This window comes from Grosmannia clavigera, assembly GCF_000143105.1.
Source record: "Grosmannia clavigera kw1407 unplaced genomic scaffold GCSC_108, whole genome shotgun sequence".
NCBI lineage: Eukaryota > Fungi > Ascomycota > Sordariomycetes > Ophiostomatales > Ophiostomataceae > Leptographium > Leptographium clavigerum.
In genome coordinates, this window is record NW_014040837.1 from 1,444,090 (window position 1) to 1,463,302 (window position 19,213).

A 19,213-nucleotide genomic window follows, 5' to 3' on the forward strand; every position below is an offset into this window, starting at 1 on the left:
TCTGTCGCAGAAAGAACGCAGCGCCCAGTCTGAGAAAAAAGTGCTCGGCGCTTTGAGCTTCGGTGAATTCACTGTACACAATGTAAACCCCAACGTGTCGGCAATATTAGTGTTAGGACAAAGAGAGGTTTAGTCGTGCTTTTTGAATATTATGACATATATGTATCAATTCCCACTAAATCAAATTATCGTACTCCGTAGAAACTATCAAAAGTTATCACATTAAACGCAAATTGAAAGGCATGCATGACAACAGTATTCCCAGAACTCTGGTAAACAGACTATCTCTCCCAGTTGGATGTCTTAATCCCAGCCGGGATCCCCTGCCCTACCTCATTCGCTCATGGGTCTCGTTCACATCTCAAATTTAACACGTATTAGAGCATTGGCTTGAATTGATTTTTGGCACAGTGGGGCTGTTTCAATTTCCACAATTCCTTCTTTTTGCCTCTCTTCTACACACCAGTCTCACCCTTTTCGTGAAGCGCTGCTGGGACCACGATATCCTCAATAGTCTCGTCTGAGAACTTAAGGTCTTCGTCGATCGACACCGTGTCTCTGATCCTTGCCACGATCAGTGGTGCGGCAATGAGAAGCGAGCCAGCAAGAATGCCCCACTAAGGACGCGTTAGTAAGAACAACCCCTCAAAACAATTTAGGGGGGACATACTGTAGCGCCGTAGATCTTGTTAAAGGCAACTCCGTTATCGTCCAGACGCCAGAAGATGGCGGCACCGGCAGATTGGATGCCCTTGTAAAAGCCAGCCAGGTTGGCTGCCTTGCGACCGGAGTTGGAAAGGGCACCCATGTACCAGTAAATGCAAGTTTGCCAGCAGGCGTCGTAGAAACCGTAGAACATGTAGAGGAACATGGGACCGATGTACTTATTGCCACCTGCGGTCCAGTCAATTGGCGCATAGTTTGGGTTTTCGGTAGTGGCCAAAGAGCGCGACAACTGCTTTTCCTCCCAGGCGTAGCCACCGCCCCAAATGGCAAATGTGAGGGCGAAGAGGATGCAAAACGAAACACGGGCGCGGATAGAACGGCGTATTCGGGCGTAATCAAGGGCATGACCAAAGATGATGGCACCAAAGATCTGCGAGCCCCAGTAGAGCACGTTGTTGAGCGAGCGCGTGCGGGTATTGAAGAAAGCCGCGTTCATATCGTTGGTCTGGTAGGTGTAGAAGATGTTGGAGGCAAACATCATGGGGAAGAGCAGCACCACGAGCGGGTCCTGAGTCAATGTGTCTTTGAGGCCGATGAGCTCGGACTTCCAGGATGGGTTTTTCATCAGGATGACCTTGGTACCGTCTTCCCGGATGACGTCGTTAGCGTCACAGAGAGTCAGAGCGAGGAGGGCACCGAGGAACATGAGGACGATGAAGCCGGCGTACGTGCCATCGGTCACCGGCTTGGCAGTTGTGGCGTGAATGTTCTGGCCGAGGGGGATGAGTGCGCCAATAACGGCACCTAGGTTGAAGATGATCCAGAACACGCTGATGTAGCGGCCCTTCTGCCGCTCAGGCGGGTACGCCATCATGATGGTGCCCTGAGCGGTCCAGAGCAGGCCGGCGCAGAGGCCGAGGAGGGCACCCGAGAAGATGACGAAGCCGCTGTTGGAAGTGTGCGAGTAGCACAGGAAGCTGGACGCATAGATGCAGTAGCCGATGCCACCGATAGCTAGCGTCGGCCGCAGGCCGAGGCGATTGGCAAAGGTGCCGGAGAAGAAGCCGACAACGGAGAAGACGGAGTAAAGTGCGACGGAGGCCTTATCCTGCGCGTGCGCGTTGACCTGCCCTCCAGCGCCCATACCGGTGATGGCGTTGTACATGCCAGGGCACAGGAAGCACACCATGGCCACCATGAAGAGCTGGACTTTAGGCGAGGCATACCACAGCTCAACGCCGCCAATCTTGATGGCCTTGTATTTCCATCCCGGGGGGCGAACCAGAGGACCAGCGTCGACGACCAGGGACGGAGCCTCGGTGGGCGGTGTCTTATCGTCGGACATGGCGATGCTGGGAATGGCGAGAGTCCCGATCCAATGTACGAGGCGCGCTGAGGTTGTTAGCTGCAATAGTTAGCCGTTGTGAGCGGTTGCTGATAACGAGTCGGGTGGAGGCATAATTTAAGCAAAAACAGGACAGGCGCGTCGCTCATGAGGGCAGCCGCTGTCAGTGACAGGAGAAGCAACGCCAATTGTGGAGTGGAATGGGTCAAAGCGGGCGGAGTACACACCGCGCCGAAAATGGAAGCAAAACTCACCAATTGTGGGCATATGTTCTTGGATGCGATGCAACAGTAAGCAGATGCTTACGTGAGGCTGTCGGATGAGGGAGGACTGAAAGCTGAAGGATTGAAAGCAACCGATCGGCGCTGTTAAAATAGAAAGTGGAAATAAGATAGTTTGGGGCGAACAAAACTAATAAATGGAGACCGACACGCGATGCAGGCAAGGGGGCGAGCGATTGCAGCTCTGTTACAAGGTAGCAGCAGCAAGGTAACAGTCAGACCAATGCTGTGTATCGTCGTATCGTGCAGCGATAAGCTATGCAAGATACTCCGTACGTGACGTGACAAAAATGCGAGGCCCTGGATGTGATAACCTAAGCCGAGCCCCAGACCTTAGTGTGGCGCGTTGATTGTTTTTCTGTGGGATCGTTGCTGCGGCTGGCTGGTCTCGTCTCGTCTTGTCGGAATCTTGAAGTTCAATGCGGTGGCGGGAGCCGTCCTGCAGTCCAGGTGGCCAGGTTGTCTGGTTGTCTGGTTTTTCGTTAGATTGACCAGGATGACCAGAAAGCCACATCGATTACGAGTAATGCTCGTAAAAAAACAGACAGGAGCGGTCACGGACTGAGACACTGTGCCCTCAGTTGTATCTTGCCGATGTGCCTCTTTCAAGGCACTGTGTTGATCCCGAGAGCGGGTACAAAAACTACGATACGATAAGCCGGTGGATCGTCGCCTGCCGATCGCTCTGCGCAAGTCAAACGTCGGTCTCGTGCCCGCGACGCGTCCAATCTTCGGGCACGACAGGTCCTACAGATAATGCGATGCCTTGAACAAAAATAGAACATAGAGAAAGAAGCAAAAACGAGGCTGGTCTCTTAAATTAGACAACCAGCCACTGCTGTTTCTCAAATTGTCGAGACTGTCATACAGCCCCACCTCCCCACCGCTGATTTGCTGCCACGTCACCCCACGAGATAGGCATTGGCGTGTGCGGAGCACCACCAGTAGCTCAGACGCTCTTCCTATTCAGGCAGGAGCAAACGTCTCGGCAGCTGCTTTCCTAGCCCCTCCGCAGTTGTGCCTGTCCAATTGCAAATATGGGCTCCTTTGCGTCCGCCGTAAGCCTTCTTGTTTCTCATGTAACGTTTCCTGACTCCTAATCGATTTCATTCCAGCTCCTACGGAGTACTCTTATTCTATGGGGCAGGCAAGGCTGACTATATACATGCATCCAAAATTCAATGCATGATACAGCGCTCTTCTTATCTACTCCGTATGCAACCCTCAATCGTCTGTGTCTGTATGTTGACGTGGCGCGCCGTCGACTGCGACTGGGCGCTTCCACAGTAAGAAAGTGATTTGTGGGACTTCCGTGATTGGAAAGTACGGAGCAGCCCCTCTTTTGAGGCTAGAAATAACCAAGAAAACATCGGACGTGCTATCACGATGCGCATTCATTCAAGTTTGTCAATCTTGATTCATCAATAAGGCGTACTAAGCTGCACGTCCAAATTTGTTCTTCGGCGTCCCTCGGCCGCCTGGGTTGACAATTTTGAACAGGCTGCCACCTTCTTCTCCAGGCCACTTCTCAGACCTGTCATCAGTAAGGGCACTTGCGACCATCAGCTGGTCAAGATCAGCTCCAATCCATGCCCCGTGTGTGACTCGCCATGCATTCAGGTCCCATCGCTGGACAAGCTTCCCAGACATGTCGTATTTATGCACGCCACTTCCCTCCCAGAGAAAGCTGTATATGTTATCCTCGGTATCGACCAGCAGCCCATCGGGCTCCCCATCCCCAGAACTGAGATCGACAACAATCCGCTTATTTGATAATGAGCCAGTTTCCGCGTCAAAATCATAGCCCCAGATAATCTATACTGTTAGTGCTTCGAGCCGGTGTCGTTACATCGGGGCTTTACGACGTACCTTTTGGATCGAATCCGTGAACAGCATTACGGACCCGTCACTGGTCCAACCGATCCCATTACCGCAAGAAATTCCCGACGACTCATGTTCGACCAACGTTCCATCTGCACTGTAGCTGTATAGCTTTCCGCATGCTTTATGGCCTTTTGACAGGTGAGGGCCATCGCCGCTGTGACCGGATATCTGTTAGCTAGATTTTGTCCTATCGCATTCCAATCGAGAGTCGACACTGAAGCTTACGGAGTCTCAAATGCGAGTTCAAACTCGGCAAACCATAGACGGCCCTTTTGGTCAACAGCGCTGTCGTTTATCCGGACGAGGTTCGCCCTGTCGTCCTTCACCACCTCGCAAAGCTCTGTCCACCTTCCGTCTTCCCCGACGTGGGCTATTCCTCTATAGTAACAGACGGTATAGCCCCCATCCGCTGAGAAATTGAGAGAGGCCACCGGTTGAGGAGTAGATATGGACCGATGATTCCATGGCTCGGATAACTGCAGGATGTGGATCACATTGCCTGGCACATCGATATAATGTAGGGTATTGTCCTCTGGGCGATATACCGGGCTTTCCCCAAGCCCTGTACGGGTGTTTACATGTACCTCTGCACGAATAGTCGTCGATTGAGTTGTCATGGTTGAGAGTGCACCCAGTTTCCAGATATTGTTGTGTGATAAGACAGTCTAGCTCACCACACGACATAGGCACCATTGGATTTTAATACAAAAGCGTAAAGGGCGCTATCGATACATTGGGCCGAGTCAGAGGAGGGCTGTCTTAGAAAAGCCACTTAGCCCCATTCTAAATGTCTTGATAGCCGAAGTGACTCGCTTCGTCATTGTTGAGTCTAGTTTGGAAGTCGGCTTCCCGACGCTTGACATTTTCGATGCATACGAGTTTCCTTGTCAAAGTTGCAAGTATCTATTCCCTATTTATCCTCTATTCTCTGTCTTACTGTCCACAGGTACCGGAACAAGCTCCGGCGCTGCCCTTGGCGACATCTTCGTAGAGGGTGCTCTTGTTGAAGGCCTGGTTGGACGGAGGAACGTCGTTGGTCGGGTTGTACTCGCAAAAGTTGAAGGGCTTCAGGTGCATCTGGACGATCTCGGCCGGCATAATGGGGAAGTCCTCAACGCGGGGGTTGTGGGTGAAGCCAAAGGTGTGCCAGATGACAATGTCCTCGTCCACGACGAAGTCGGGATCGCGAACCCAGGACTTGATCCCGGTGCCGCCGAGGGACTGGTTGGTGTAATCGCCGGCGGGAAAGAGCCGGCGGTCCTGGTACTTTGTGACCCAGAGGGCAGCTTCGGCGAACTCGGAGCGCTTCCAGTGCCAGGAGCCGGGCTGAGCGAGAAGCATCTGGGAGCGAATGGGGACGATCTTGTAGCCGACGGGCGTGTGCGAGACCCGGTTGCGGACAGCCGGGTTGACGATCTTGAAGACGCGGCCGTCCGGGAGACTGTCCGGAACGGGGCCAGCGCGTTGCACCGTTGTCTCAACCGAGACGTAGCCGGTCCCGAGCGGGTTCAGTTTCTGGTCCCACGACATGGCGACAGAGTCGGCGTAAACGAGCGAGTTCGCGTGGCCGTCGACGGCCGGGTCAATTCGCACGTTGAACAGGTGCTGGTGGAAGGGTGCCATCACGCCGTCGGCCACGCGGGTGCCAAATGGGATGGCCGAGTCAGCGTCGACCGGCTGCGTCGATAGGATGCCGGTGGCCCGGGTCTCGAATGAGATCTCGCCCGATTGGTCAAAGATCCAGGCAAATATGTACTCGTAGTTGGCCACCGTGATGATCATCTGCAGCACCAGCTGGCGTTTGCGCACCACCGTCGCCTTGCCGGTGCGATGGTTCGTGTGCTTCCACTGGATCCCGCTGTCGATCTCGTGGATGCAGATGGCGTTGGGCCGCTCAGACGGCGTGCCGTCGGCGTCGACCACATGGCCACTGACGTACTTGATCGTGCCGAGACAGTCACAGCCGACTGGAGGCGGATTAGTCAGAAGAAGACAGTAGGAGAGATGACAAAACCCACGCTGAAGGTTGTTGGCCGTCATGCCGGCACCGACATTTCCTAGGTCAAAGGCACCCTTGCGGTAGATCGGACTGCGGGGATCGCCGTACGGAACAAACATCTCCGACAGAGACAGACGGTAGAACGTGCTGCGGCCCATAAAGTGGACGTCGTGGATGGTCAGGCCTGCAACCGATCAGAAACGAGAAGAGGAGCTCGATGTTCCACGCCAAAAAGAACTCACCCTCGCGCCAGTTGAAGCCGACACGGAACCGCCATTTCTCCCACTCGATCAGGTGGCCCTTGACCGTGAAGGAGGCACCTTCGGGCTGCACCACATTGTACGGCTTCAGGGTCGTCCGCGGCAGCTTTTTCTGCAGTCGGTGGTCGTACTCGGGCTCGACCGGATCGGTCTCGCGCAGCGGCACGCCGGCACCTTCTGTCGTGCTCTCGTCAGCGCCGAGAGGCAGTCGGGTGATCTTCTCGACCGTCATCGAGCACAGGTTGACAATGACCATGAAGTCGAGCGGAAAGGAGTAGTGCGACGAGTCGACGTCGTTGTTCTTGGGGTTCTTGCGGTAGAGGAAGACCTAAAGAGTCAGCAGAGCCCCAAATTGTTCAGTTTCCCTAGGAGAGACATGCCTGTGTCCTGCGCTCTTGCGTCTCCAGTCCGTCAACGCCATAGTCCCAGGGATCAAGGACAACCGAGGACTTCTCGATGCCAAGGCGCACAAACTCCTTCTCGACGTCTAGGCTATCTAGCACGACCTGTGCGGCCTCGTTGAGCTCTGTGCGGTCGACAGGCCCGTGGAAGTCGCGAGACAACTCCTTCTGGTAGACCAGCTTCCCGCTGGTCACATCCACAACCGCCTCAAACAGACGGGGACTGCGCTTGATGTACCAGATGAGAAAGACGCAGCGCGGGACTTTCGGCAGCGGCAGGCCGCCGTGCTCGGCCTCCAGATACGCACGTAGTTGTTTCTTCGGCGGCTCATCGAGACCAGCCGCCTTGAAGTGCAGCGCCGTGGGAGCGAACGATTTTTTCACCAGATCTATGGCCAGCTGGATCTCTTCGGCCGTAGCCGGGTCCAGAGGATGGGAATAGTCGGCAGGAGCAGTCATAGCGATGCGTGTGATTACGTCAGCGGGCGTGTTAAGTTTGAAGGTGAGGGTGATGATAAGCGGCCATCCAATACCGACCGTGTCACCCAACAACAGACATTTCTACCACTCATATAGACGACCAGCCATCCCGATGCCGCAAGGACTGAGCCATGCCATCTCACAGGGCCCAAGGCTTTCCCGTGTATCGTGCAGCTGAGCCGAGTCAGGGGTCCACATAGTTCGCGGGGAAGTGGATCCATCAACCAGAGCGCTGATAAGCAAGAGTGGCCATGATCCATCACTTTGCGGGCTCGTCTGCTTAAAAGAGCCGGAGACACAGCCCATCAATTGTGATTATTTCCCCACACATCCAGCGTTACCCGGCCTCCTTTTTTTGTCTTGTCGCCTCTGTACCGCCTCCTATGTCGGCCTCCGAATCGTCTTCACAGTCCGCATCCACCGGCGGTCCCAGGACAAGGAGACCGTGGGCACCGGCCGAGGACGCGGTGCTGCAGGCTCTCGTCAGCCATTACGGCGATGCCCGTGGATCTAGCGGAGCCTGGAAGGAGATATCAGCTGCTATCTCTAATCGCACCGCTAAGGTAAGGCTCCGTGATCAAACCGGGAAAGGGATGAAGTCTAAGTATCGACCCAGGACTGTCGCAAACGCTGGTTTCACTCTCTCGATCCATCTCTCCGCAAGGGACGGTGGACGGCAGAAGAAGACCAGACTCTCCTCGCGGCATATACTCGACTGGGACCAGTCTGGCATGATATTGGTGAGATCCTCCATCTTCCCTACTATTCCCTTGTCCTCTACTTCGATACTTCTCTCTAACCACGACAGCTGCCCTGATCCCCGGTCGGAAAGATGACCAGTGCTCTAAGCGATACAACGAGATCCTCAATCCACTGGTTAGCAACCGGCTGACCGACTGGACCGCCCGGGAAGACGACCTTCTCCGCCAAGGCGTCCACGCCCTCGGCCATCGCTGGTCCGCCATCTCATCACGGATCCCCGGCCGGCCGCCATTGACATGTCGCAACCGTTGGCGCACGCTCTCCAGGTCGGCGTCAATGCGGCGGAGCCAGGAGCTGTTGGCCTCCATCCAGAGTCCCGCCGACCTGTGCCACGAGACCAGCAGCGAGAAGCAGGCCTCTGCCGAATTCTCCAGTCTCTTTAGCGAGCTGGACGACCAACTGGCTGATCGAGAACACGACAGCCACGGATTCATCGCCTCTGCTCTCTACGACACACCCTTCTCGGCTGGCACGGAGTCTCAGTCGGCCATTGACCTAACCGACCACCAGCCCCTGCTCCTTGGTGGTATGGAGGCACAGACAAGCCCAGAACAGACCTCGTTTGCAGCGTCAAGGCCCGACTGGTCTGCCTGTTTGACCCGGCCTTCACACATGCATCATGGTAACCATTCGGCATGGATGGGGCCGCCACTACTCTCGCCCGACTCTACGGCAGCCCTGCCAAATTTGCACGAAAACTTCAGTGCTGGACAACATACAAACTCGTCCAACCCAATACACCAGATAGTCCATGTACACCATCACTACCACTACCATATCGCAAAGCCAGATGCCTTTCTTCCATTTCTGCCCTCGGAGGCAGAAGCACGGCGTGAAGAGCCCCCAAAGGAACCATAGGCATAAGTGGGGCAATAGAGTATCGTGCTAGATAATAAATATAAAGAAGCTTCGTATTGCGTCAGATTACAATATTAGTCCATCTGTTCTAATATACATGGCTTTAATGTACGGAAGTCTCAGCTCAGCCATCGCTAGCCGCCATTGGCTGCTTGCTCCTCTGATATGACTCGGCTCAGTGGGGCCTCGAACATAGTCGCTTGGTGCATCCAAACACATTAAGCAGGCCAATCTGCGACTCCTTCATGCAGGAACAATCTAATCTGGGAGCCTTCTACTCTCAAAGATGGTCTACTATCGGCCAGACTGTCGCCACTGGTTGATATGACTCGGCCTGGAGCCCATCTTCGGTCACCACGGTCGGCCTGTATAAGACATGGAGACTGAGCCGTGTCCAAAGACGGGAAAAGAGACCCGGCCGCATCAGCACAAGAAAAAAAAACAATGAAAGACGACACGACAAAAGTTAACACCCTGCAAAAGACGGTCTCTGCCACCGATGGCGAGGTTGAGGCCATTGGGACCGGCCTACAGCGAGGCCTTGCCAATCGCCATCTGGTATGTCTTCCCCCTCTCTCCCTCTCTATGCGTGATTGGTGCCATCTCAGGACCCTATACTCTAACCGCATCTCTCCGTACTTCTATAGATGATGCTGGCCATTGGCGGAGTTATCGGTCCGGGCTACTTTGTTGGCATGGGCAATGGCCTCTCATCTGCCGGACCTGCAGGACTCCTCATTTGCTTCGGCATCGTCGGTACTCTGCTATGGGCTGTGATGCAGTCCTTGGGCGAGCTGGGAGCCTTCATTCCGCTACCCGGTTGGTCTTGAGACGCAGAAGTCATGTGGACAGTTTAATCTAACACGCTCTATCAGGTTCATTTACACACTATACATCCATGTTGATCGATCCAGCACTAGGCTTCGCTCTCGGCTGGAACTACTGGTTTCTCTGGGCTGGCATCATTATGGCTGAATACAGTAGGCTTCCTTCTCCCAACTCTTGGCTTTGCACCCTGGTCATGCTGATCAAATGACAGACAATCTTGGCCTCGTGCTCACCTTTTGGGACACACCCATCCCCAGATGGGGCTGGGTTCTGATTTTTTGGTTCGTTTGTCGATCAGCTCCGTCGTAAGAGTGTCAGCTGACTAATATGTGATCAGGGGTTTCTTCCTCGCCTTTACTCTCCTGGGCGTCAAATCATTTGGCGAGGCCGAGTTCTGGCTGGCCCTAACTAAGATCGTCGCTATCCTGGCCTTTTTTCTCTGTGCTATTCTCATCACGACTGGCGTCCTGGGCGGGCACAAGATCGGCTTCCGCTTCTACCACGATCCAGGCCCCTTTGCTGATGGTGTCAAAGGCGTCTTCAAAATCTTTGTCTTTGCGGCCCTGCAGTACAGTGGTACGGAGATGATTGGCCTGACGGCTGGAGAATCTTCGAATCCCGGCCGGGACGTTCCCAAGGCCGTCAAGAGCGTGTTGTGGCGCATCGTCGGCATCTTTCTTTTCGGTATTTTCTTTCTCACCCTGACTGTTCCCTGCAATGACCCCGACCTGCTTTCGGCCAGGAGCAAGACGGCCCGCTCGCCCTTTGTGATCGCCTTTACCCGGGTGGGTGCTGATGCCGGCGCCCACGTTGTTAATGCCGTTATCGTCGTCACCATGTTCTCGGCTATCAACAGCGCCCTCTACGTCGGATCGCGCACTCTCTACGGCCTCGCAGCTGAGGGCCTAGCACCCAAGATCTTTGGCTGGTGCAACAGTCGTGGTGTTCCAGTGTATTCGCTCGTGTTTATGAACCTCATTGGCTTCCTTTCGCTTCTCAACTTGTCCAGTGGTGCCGGACACTTGTATACCTGGATCGTCTCCATGACCGGTATTGCCACGTTCATCACTTGTAAGTAGCTGCTGGTATCAACCTTCCTTCTTCCTATCTTGTTGCTGACCGCCAGGGGGTCTAATTTCTTTGTGCCACATCCGACTTCGCCAGGCATTGACGGCTCAGAACATCAGTCACTCTGTCCTCCCCTTTGGAGCTCCGGCCTGGAAGTTCTGTGCTGGCTTTGGTCTTATCGGTAATCTCTTTTTCATATTCTTCCAGGGCTGGACATCGTTCGACCCTTGGGACGTGCAATCGTTCTTTATGAACTACGTCGTAGTACTGCTATTTATCATCCTGTCTGTTGGCTGCAAGCTGATTCACAGAACCAAATTTGTACAACTCAAATCGGTGGATTTTACTAGTGCTCGCATTTGGAATTCGAGCATGCAGGAAGAAGCGAATACCTGCGATAATTAACCGGCATTCGAGTTTACATTATCTTTGACCCCTAAAGGCCACCTATTCCACGTGAAGTAGGTGGTAAATGGAGTTATTGCTGAAAGCGAGTGTATAGAACAGAATCGGATGGCGGGAACAGGTGGATGTATGTGACAGTAAAATCAAGTACGAAGTGAACCTTCTCAATATTACAATGATTTTATTGTAGAACTGGAAGATAAAGCAGTAACTGTGCTTGGTTTACTTCCTCCAGCCACCGTTGTCAGTATAAACGAAGCAGTCAATCTGTCGACCCGATGCGGCAGAAGCAAACCTTATACCGTCTGTGACTAGGCGATAGAGCAATTCAAACAATATTTTTTGCTGCCCACCGCAATACCAGTTTCATGGCAAACACTGGCTATGTAGCTGTAGAGGCGCCTTTTAAACAGCAGCCAGGTCTTTTGGGCGGTTGGGGAACTGCTCGCCGCGACGGACGCAAATGAGATAGGCCAGCAAGACATGGTCTGAGAGTTCGTTTTCCCATACCATGCTAGGCTAGAATCTCGTTAGTATGAAATATGAATATTGGGACTCGTCATTTGACTGACAATTGTGTTTATGCGATCCACTAGCTCAACCAATTCAATCGGGGGCGGAAATATCTCTTTTTCGAAGATCTTCACAAGCGCACTCGTGGCAGTTTTCAGTTTTCTACTGGATTCATCATCATTCATGCCCCTCTCTTCAGGTTAGCAAACTCAAAACGCAGAAAGGAGAGTCTTAGTACCTTTCTTGGCACCATTTTGGCCAGAAGCGCCGTATTGGTAGCTAATATGCGCGTTTGTAACCGCAGCTCGTACAGGACAGACGACACGCCGTCCTTGTCTTCGGATGCAGTGTTTTCATAGGCGCGGTTGGCGAGCTTCCCGAACCTAGTATTCATGTCACTGATGTGGTCCAGAGACGTGCGCAGTTTCCCGTATTTATCTCTGAGGGCGTCCGCTCGACGTTGGGTCTTGACTCCGGCCAGATGGTTGGCTTTGACAAAGGCACGAATCCGAAGGTTTGCAGCCCAAAGCTTTGCAGCGATGCCTAGTAGCGGGCGAGGAATCTGTTTCGTTAAATCTTGTCAAGTCAATGCAGACCGACTGCAACTTACCGGTCGACAGACATGGTTCCTGCTCTCACATGTCCTACACATCCATTTCCCTGAATGATCTGGTGTCACATCGCACGACATTTCCAGGATGTCATAATGGAACTCGGCGATGCAATTGATGCACGGGGGCATGCTATCTGCGGTCTCGAATGTTGCGTCGCTTGAGCGATATGAGCGCTCCGCATATGCGAGTTGCTGGATAAACGAAGTTGAGGGAATAGGCGGGTTGGCCGGCGCGGGAGATGGAAATCTCTCTGGACTGCTCGCTGTGGACTTAGCATCGTCAGACCTTTCTGCTCTGGATTCGGACAGCTCCCTCTTTGGCGCCATGGTTCGGTAATGAAAGAGGCAGACTCTGGAGACTTTGATGTTAAAATAATAATTGGATTTGTTGGAGACGATAGATAAAGCCCTGTCCAGCCAATACAGCAGCCTTCAAATTGATGAATTTAAATAACGCGTGTCAAAATTCACAATGAACACCGTAGAGGGGTTGTTTGGAAGCAAATTTTACTGAAGATGGGAGCGCGACCCTGGAGCAACTGTATTACTGCAATGATAAAAAAACATGGAAGATACGAAACAAGCGCAAACGGCAAGAGCGATTAAGACAAGTGCAGTGACCGATTTTAGGAATTGTAAAGTAGACACCTAAGACGAGACTTTATTTATGAACGGTCTGCAGCAAATGCAATTGCCAGTTGAAACATCGTTTTCAGTAACAGCAACCGCTGTGCAAACGGCCCTCAAGCTCCCCGTCAACCGATCGAGAACACCGGTATATCAAACATTGGATTAGCCCTCATTTCGTCACATTTCACCTGAAAAACAAGAAGATGGACGGAGTTAGAGAGCGTAGTAATATTATGTAGGACCCCAAATTGGTATGTCACGTGCACAGGCGTCTTTGTCGCGTCGTGGGGTGACTAAGCCGGATATGTTTACGCGTATCCAATTGAATTGGCAACGCGGGTCAAAAGCTGCATCTCCCAATCCAAATACTCGTTACGATGGCAAGAGCCCAGCGAGCCAGCGCTGCGGCCGCAGCAAAAAAGATTTCCGCGTATTCCAAAGAGGATACAGATGTGGCTGAAAAAACCCCGGCGGGGGTTCGTCGCGACAGGAAAAGACAGCGTTCAATCGAGGACAATGCATCGGACTACGACGAGGACACCGGAGATGTGGAGGAGGATATCTCTGAGGATGTGGCCGGGGATACGGACGAGGATGACGAGAGCGAAGCCGGCGGACAGAAGAAGGGCATGGAGCCCAAACGCAGTCGCCCTCGTATTCTCCCTGACCTCGACCAGCTGAGCGTGCCCCCGACCAAACGACGCAAAACTGGTCCAACAGCCACGGCTGCTAACAAAGAGCTCTACGACCGTCTTTTCTCGCCGACAGGAGCAGCAGGAGCTCCAGACAGTAAGCCACTGGCGACGACAACGACGACGACGATGACTGCCGCCACGCCATGTCGCCCGCCGCACCGACACCACGCAACCACATACCACCGGCCACTGCTTCTGGATGGAGCTAGCGGCCGGACAGCACGAGCGGCCCTTTTGGCCTGGTACGATGCCGAGAGCTCGACGCGCGGCATGCCTTGGCGCAAGCCGTGGCTGGACCCACGGCACTGCAGTCGTGAGGAGCTGGCGGTGCGGGCATACGAGGTGTGGATCAGCGAGATCATGGCACAGCAGACACGCATTCCCGTGGTAGTGGCCTACTGGACGCGCTGGATGGCCCGTTGGCCGGCCGTTGAGGATCTCGCTGCGGCGCCGCCAGACGACGTCATGGCTGCCTGGCGCGGCCTCGGCTACTACAGTCGCGCAAATCGGCTGCATGCCGCTGCGCGTGCCGTCGTCGCAGCGCCCGATTTGCGCGGCCTGCTGCCCACCGACCCGGCTGACCTCGTGGCTCGGGTGCCCGGCGTCGGTCGATACACGGCCGGCGCCATAGCCGCGATTGTGTTTGGCTGCCCGGCTGCCATGGTTGACGGCAACGTCGTCCGCGTGCTCAGCCGCCAGCTCGGCCTCTATGCCGATTCCAAGACCGACAAGGCCACTGTCGACCTGCTCTGGGCGGCCGCTGAGGCGCTCGTGCGGGCTGTCGCTGCAGACGGAGACGGGGACGACCACACGCGTGAGGTGAAGCAAGAGGTTGACGGCAACAACAGCAACTCCCTTGAGATCCTCCCCAGTGATCGGCCTGGTCGCTGGGGTCAGGCCCTGATGGAACTGGGCAGTACCGTGTGCACGCCAAAGCCGGACTGTGCCGCCTGTCCCATTCGCAGCACCTGTCGCGCCTTTGCTGAGGGAGCCATTCTGGTCAAGGACAAGGCCGAGCCGGCCGAACTGTGTGATCTAGAAGACATATGCCAACTATGTGAACCATTTCCGGAGGATGGAGCAGCTGCTGTTCAGTCGGACACGAAGATGAAGAAGGACGAGAAGAAGAAGGGCAAAGAGGGGGAAGCGACGGCATCACCGTTCTTTACATCGCCACCGGACTACCACGACAGGCGTAGCCTTACCTCCGCCATCGAACATGCCCGACTTTTCCCCCTACGACGCCCCAAGAAAGCCGTCCGAGCGATGGACACGTTCGTGTGCGCCATCCGAACCCCCGACGGCCGCTACCTGCTGCACCGCCGCCCAGAACGCGGTCTGCTGGCTGGCCTGTGGCAGCTTCCGAGTCACGACTTGTCAGGTAAGTTACCAGGAAGCAAGGCGGCCCTCCAGAAGGGAGCGACTGCCTTTGTCGAACGGTGGCTGGCGGGGGATGACGCAGATACTAAGAACACCGCAAAACTGCGCAAACCTGTCCATCTTGGCACTGTTCCTTGGCTTTTCTCGCATATTCGCCAGACAATGCAGGTCTTCCTTTTCGAGGCCGGGGGTAGCGACCACATTGAATCCTTACCGACCCCAGATGGCTGCTGTTGGGCTACCGCAGAGGATGTGGAAGACAGCGAGGCCTACACGATGGGTACTGGAATGCGGCGATGCTGGGACCTGGTGCAGAAACATGTGCGCAATGAGGAGTGAACCAACAGAAATTGTCCACCCAATTCAAGTTGTATCCTATGGCCAGCCAGACTGTCTTTCCCCTTCCATTAGTCGACTCTCGCGCCCATTCTCAAATCATTTGCTCCGACGCCTCAGACTGCACTGTTCCACACACGACGCCGTCCGTGAAGCACGTGTTGCCGTCAACTGCCGTAATCCATTCGGCTGAAGAAGATAGTTGAATCAGCAAACGTGACTGAGAGCAAGAAAACAAACACGAATGGGAAAAGACGGCACCTAGGTCCACCGAAAGCAGTTTCGTCGCATCTGTCGAACAGTTGCACTGCATGGTTGATGTTGTGGCAGCGAGGCTGCAATAAGGACAAATGTCGGAGAAGCATTTCGGGGCGGCATTTCTGGCCGGTCAGCGACCATTCTTTGAATGTAGAGACGAGTGATACGCACGACGGAGACGCCGGTGTGATCCTCTGGCTGTCTGCCACCAGCGATCTATCCATTTGTAGTACGGACACCACGCCGGTCCGGTTCTCTCCCTTCGGGCACAGCGTCCATAGTACGAACTCTCCGCTCCCCGAAAGACGTTCCAGCCACCAGTTATCGCAGAGGTCTGTGAACGGAAAGGCCGGGTCGGGTGGGCCGGCCTGTTCGAGGGTAGGTGCTGTCACTGCCAGCGTTGCCGCCGAGAAAACGGCCAGCACCAGGTGAAGGAGGCGGCGAGACAACATCACCATTGTTGATTGACAATTGAGTTGTGGTATCTGGTCTGGGCTGTTCTCTTAAATAGTTGGGAATTATAGAAAAAAGTAATACCACTGACTTTCGTCTTCTCACCTGTGCCCGTCAGTTTATTTGTTTGTTTTTGGTAGCTTGTCTGTACAAGCCGCTGGCTGAAGTAGACAGGCCTATCTCGGCTATGCCCTGTTCTGTATCGTGCTACAGCTGACTGATCGGCTATTAATGCCCTCGTCCCCGATTTGTCCTACGTGTTATATGTGTTGGTACATGAATGCTCGCGGGCTCAACTGGCAATCATCTCCTTCCGTCTCGCTAGACAGCTATGTGTTATTCGATATGGCATACGACCTCAGTCCGTCTCGGGTACTAAAAGGCTGGATTCGTCAATCCTGCGTTACAATATCAAAACAGGAAAATGTATCTGTCCAAAATCGATGACTAAGCACCAGCGCATCCCTTGGTATAGTGCGTTTTGTAAATTGCAGGTTCTGTACGAGTGTCAGTGGTTAACCCGCCTCTTTACCTGCCAGAGATACAGACCGCAGCGTGTGGTACTCTAAGTCAGACAAATGGGTACGATGTGGCTCGGGTGGGATTGAAGTGCTATGAATCCCCATGGGCGCACTAACCTCGAGCTACTGTTGGTAGCGAACGCTGTCTGATTTTGAACCGTTGGTATCTATCCGTTGGGCTTTTTGCTATGTATCTGTACATTATCTTGCTGATAAGAGGAAAGATACATCATCATGATACAAAGCTATTGGTTTGAAGTAACTCTCAAGTTTTACTCTGTACAACGTTCACAATGGCATATTAATTACAGCAATAATCCGACCAACAATTTTAAGCAAGACTTACGGCGTATCCTAGTACAATATAAGACAAAACAAGAAACCATAGCGGTGAAAAGATGACTACCCAGCTGCCCAGATGTACCTATTCTCGTATATAATCGTATGGTTGCATAGCAAAATTGCGTTAAGTAAGGTACGAAAACCATGTACGGAGTAGCAGCGGTCTCTTTAAGGGCATCTCCTTCGCTGCCAAAATGTCAACAGATGAATACCCGACAATGGACTCAACATATACAGCATTGAAAGACATCTCAGACAAAGCCGACTTTCACCCGCAAAGTCTTAAATTGGGTGCATGCTATATAAACTTGGATTTCAGCGCTCGCACGAATATCCACGTGCCAAGTTAATCAAATCTATCAGATATACAATATATTATAAAACAAATTACAGCGGACACAAGAATCACAAAATGTAGAAAGCCACCAGAGCAACAAGCATGCCGGGGAGAAGGGTGAGCTGAGACAAGACTGAGTTACCAGCCGAGGTAGTGACGCCCGATGAGCTGGACGTAGAGCTGGACGTAGAGCTGGTTGAAGAGGAGCTTTTGGTGGACTTGTTGGACTTGCTGGTACTGCTAGCAGTGGCCGACGAGGTGGTAGAGGTGACGTTGTCCTTGGAGATCTCGATGCTGCTGTAGGAGCCGGTCTTGTCACCATAGATGTAAGAGCCGCCCGGATTGGCATTGTAGACGGTCAGATTGTGAACGGTCATGGTGTAGGGGCCAGCAGTGTAATCCGTCTCGCCGCCAGCCCACTCGATGGTGCCCTTCGAGTTGTCCGGGTCGCCACCGGCCCAGATGCCGAGCTTGACCCGCATGGGCGTCTGGGGGTAGTTCGCGCCGTCGAGGGCGTCGGCATAATTCAGCGTGCGGATGGCAGAGCCGTCAATGTACCAAATGATCCGCTCGGACGACCAGTCGATGGTGTAGTTGTGCGTGATAGATTGGACATCGGTCAAGTTGGTGGTGCCGCCACGGTCATACGAGGTCGTGTTGCCCTTGCCAAAGTAGTCAGTCTGGACCTGGTTGTCGATGCCGCCGAGCCATTCCCAGTCGACCTCGTCAAGGTCGTCAGACTCGAGCACAGCGCTGCTGACGATGCCTTGGCCTGGAGCAGCCTGCATGTGGACCTCAACACGGCCGAAGAAGAAGTACCAGGACGTCTGAATCGTAGGCGAGTCGCCCTGCTTGTTGACGGTGAACTCGGCACCCGCTGATGTGTAGTTGACGGTGCCCGCAACCTTCGCCCACGCGTCATCGTCGGCACCCTTGGTGAAGTCCACCGTGTACGTGCTCGTATAAAGAGCAGGGTCGGGGTCACATGTCGCTAGCGGAGGGGGAAAGACATCAAGGTCAGCATTGCGGTCTCGGAGTCAGGTATACGGCTGGAACCGCACTCACTGTTCAGGGGGCTACAGTCCGTCGAGGTCTGTGCCAAAATGGGAGAAGCAAGAAGAAGGGCAAGGAGAGAGGTTTTAACGAGAGACATGGCCATTATGACAAGATACAGAAAGAAGAGAGAGCGAAATGACAGAAGAACCTGGTAGAGAAGGATAGCCGGTGTACTGGAATAGGAAGGATGAAAACAATATATACGGAAGAAAAGAAGCAAAAGTAGTGCCAAACTCTCCAGGAGACGGGCAGATTAGCGGATGAGTGGAAGATGACAAGGTGGACGGATGGTCGATTGCAAGAGGGGACGAGGAGTACGAATGCAATTGCGAATAATATGGGCAGCCGATCCCTCTTACGACGACTCCGAGAAGCCCAGAGGTGCCACGGCCCCATCCGTTCATGTCTGCAGCCAGAAAGCCGTGCCGCTAGCGGTCCCAAATAGGCGATTAGAGGGTCCAGAGAGCGGAAGTGCTTCATCCAAGTGGGGATGCATCTCCGTTTTGGCGGGGCGCAATCGTTTTGCCTACGCAAGCAGCAGTCGTTGCCCCTGTGGCGAAGCCGCTCGGCAACAGTCGAAGCATTCTAGGAGGCCCTACGGAGTAGACAGCCAGGAACCCGACTGTTTAGACGCCAAGACGCCAAGACAGAGAACTGCAGCAGGGCTGGATATCCGACCGGATATGGACGGCCATTACGCTAAGATCGTGGGAGGAAGCCTGCCTGCCATACATCTTGCGCTCACAAATGGCCTCATAGCAGCGACCACGACTCGAGGATCCCACTCTGGCGTGTCCCCTTTTGAGGCACTACCCCCTAATTTTCTCGGCCACGATGTCGCC

General features: G+C 53.9%; 8 protein-coding genes across 8 annotated transcripts; 3 read left to right on the forward strand and 5 right to left on the reverse strand.

Moving 5' to 3' along the window:
• Positions 1-455: 455 nt before the first annotated feature.
• Positions 456-2,278, reverse strand: CMQ_6545 (duf895 domain protein membrane protein; the record flags this gene model as incomplete). The annotated part of the gene is made up of 3 exons (XM_014320231.1): positions 456-617; positions 671-2,058; positions 2,266-2,278. The coding sequence occupies 3 exons, from the start codon at positions 2,276-2,278 to the stop codon at positions 456-458; spliced, it is 1,563 nt and encodes a 520-aa protein (XP_014175706.1).
• Positions 2,279-3,726: 1,448 nt separating this feature from the next.
• On the reverse strand, positions 3,727-7,295 carry CMQ_6797 (copper amine oxidase; the record flags this gene model as incomplete). The annotated part of the gene is made up of 6 exons (XM_014320483.1): positions 3,727-4,107; positions 4,162-4,330; positions 4,402-4,554; positions 5,114-6,359; positions 6,418-6,763; positions 6,852-7,295. The coding sequence occupies 6 exons, from the start codon at positions 7,293-7,295 to the stop codon at positions 3,727-3,729; spliced, it is 2,739 nt and encodes a 912-aa protein (XP_014175958.1).
• A 404-nt stretch (positions 7,296-7,699) lies between these two features.
• On the forward strand, positions 7,700-8,936 carry CMQ_6784 (transcription factor; the record flags this gene model as incomplete). Its single annotated transcript, XM_014320470.1, has 3 exons — positions 7,700-7,879; positions 7,981-8,056; positions 8,125-8,936. 3 exons carry the CDS (start codon positions 7,700-7,702, stop codon positions 8,934-8,936), a joined length of 1,068 nt encoding a protein of 355 aa, XP_014175945.1.
• Positions 8,937-9,380: 444 nt separating this feature from the next.
• CMQ_7002 (amino acid permease) lies at positions 9,381-11,017 on the forward strand (the record flags this gene model as incomplete). The annotated part of the gene is made up of 6 exons (XM_014320688.1): positions 9,381-9,494; positions 9,584-9,755; positions 9,812-9,916; positions 9,976-10,045; positions 10,102-10,835; positions 10,929-11,017. The coding sequence occupies 6 exons, from the start codon at positions 9,381-9,383 to the stop codon at positions 11,015-11,017; spliced, it is 1,284 nt and encodes a 427-aa protein (XP_014176163.1).
• A 625-nt stretch (positions 11,018-11,642) lies between these two features.
• On the reverse strand, positions 11,643-12,690 carry CMQ_6715 (uncharacterized protein; the record flags this gene model as incomplete). The annotated part of the gene is made up of 3 exons (XM_014320401.1): positions 11,643-11,756; positions 11,989-12,293; positions 12,399-12,690. 3 exons carry the CDS (start codon positions 12,688-12,690, stop codon positions 11,643-11,645), a joined length of 711 nt encoding a protein of 236 aa, XP_014175876.1.
• Positions 12,691-13,370: 680 nt separating this feature from the next.
• CMQ_6645 (uncharacterized protein) lies at positions 13,371-15,407 on the forward strand (the record flags this gene model as incomplete). Its single annotated transcript, XM_014320331.1, has 1 exon — positions 13,371-15,407. One exon carries the CDS (start codon positions 13,371-13,373, stop codon positions 15,405-15,407), a length of 2,037 nt encoding a protein of 678 aa, XP_014175806.1.
• Positions 15,408-15,571: 164 nt separating this feature from the next.
• On the reverse strand, positions 15,572-16,120 carry CMQ_6943 (uncharacterized protein; the record flags this gene model as incomplete). Its single annotated transcript, XM_014320629.1, has 2 exons — positions 15,572-15,695; positions 15,834-16,120. 2 exons carry the CDS (start codon positions 16,118-16,120, stop codon positions 15,572-15,574), a joined length of 411 nt encoding a protein of 136 aa, XP_014176104.1.
• Positions 16,121-17,383: 1,263 nt separating this feature from the next.
• Positions 17,384-18,775, reverse strand: CMQ_6869 (extracellular cell wall glucanase; the record flags this gene model as incomplete). Its single annotated transcript, XM_014320555.1, has 3 exons — positions 17,384-18,306; positions 18,381-18,408; positions 18,731-18,775. 3 exons carry the CDS (start codon positions 18,773-18,775, stop codon positions 17,384-17,386), a joined length of 996 nt encoding a protein of 331 aa, XP_014176030.1.
• Positions 18,776-19,213: the final 438 nt, after the last annotated feature.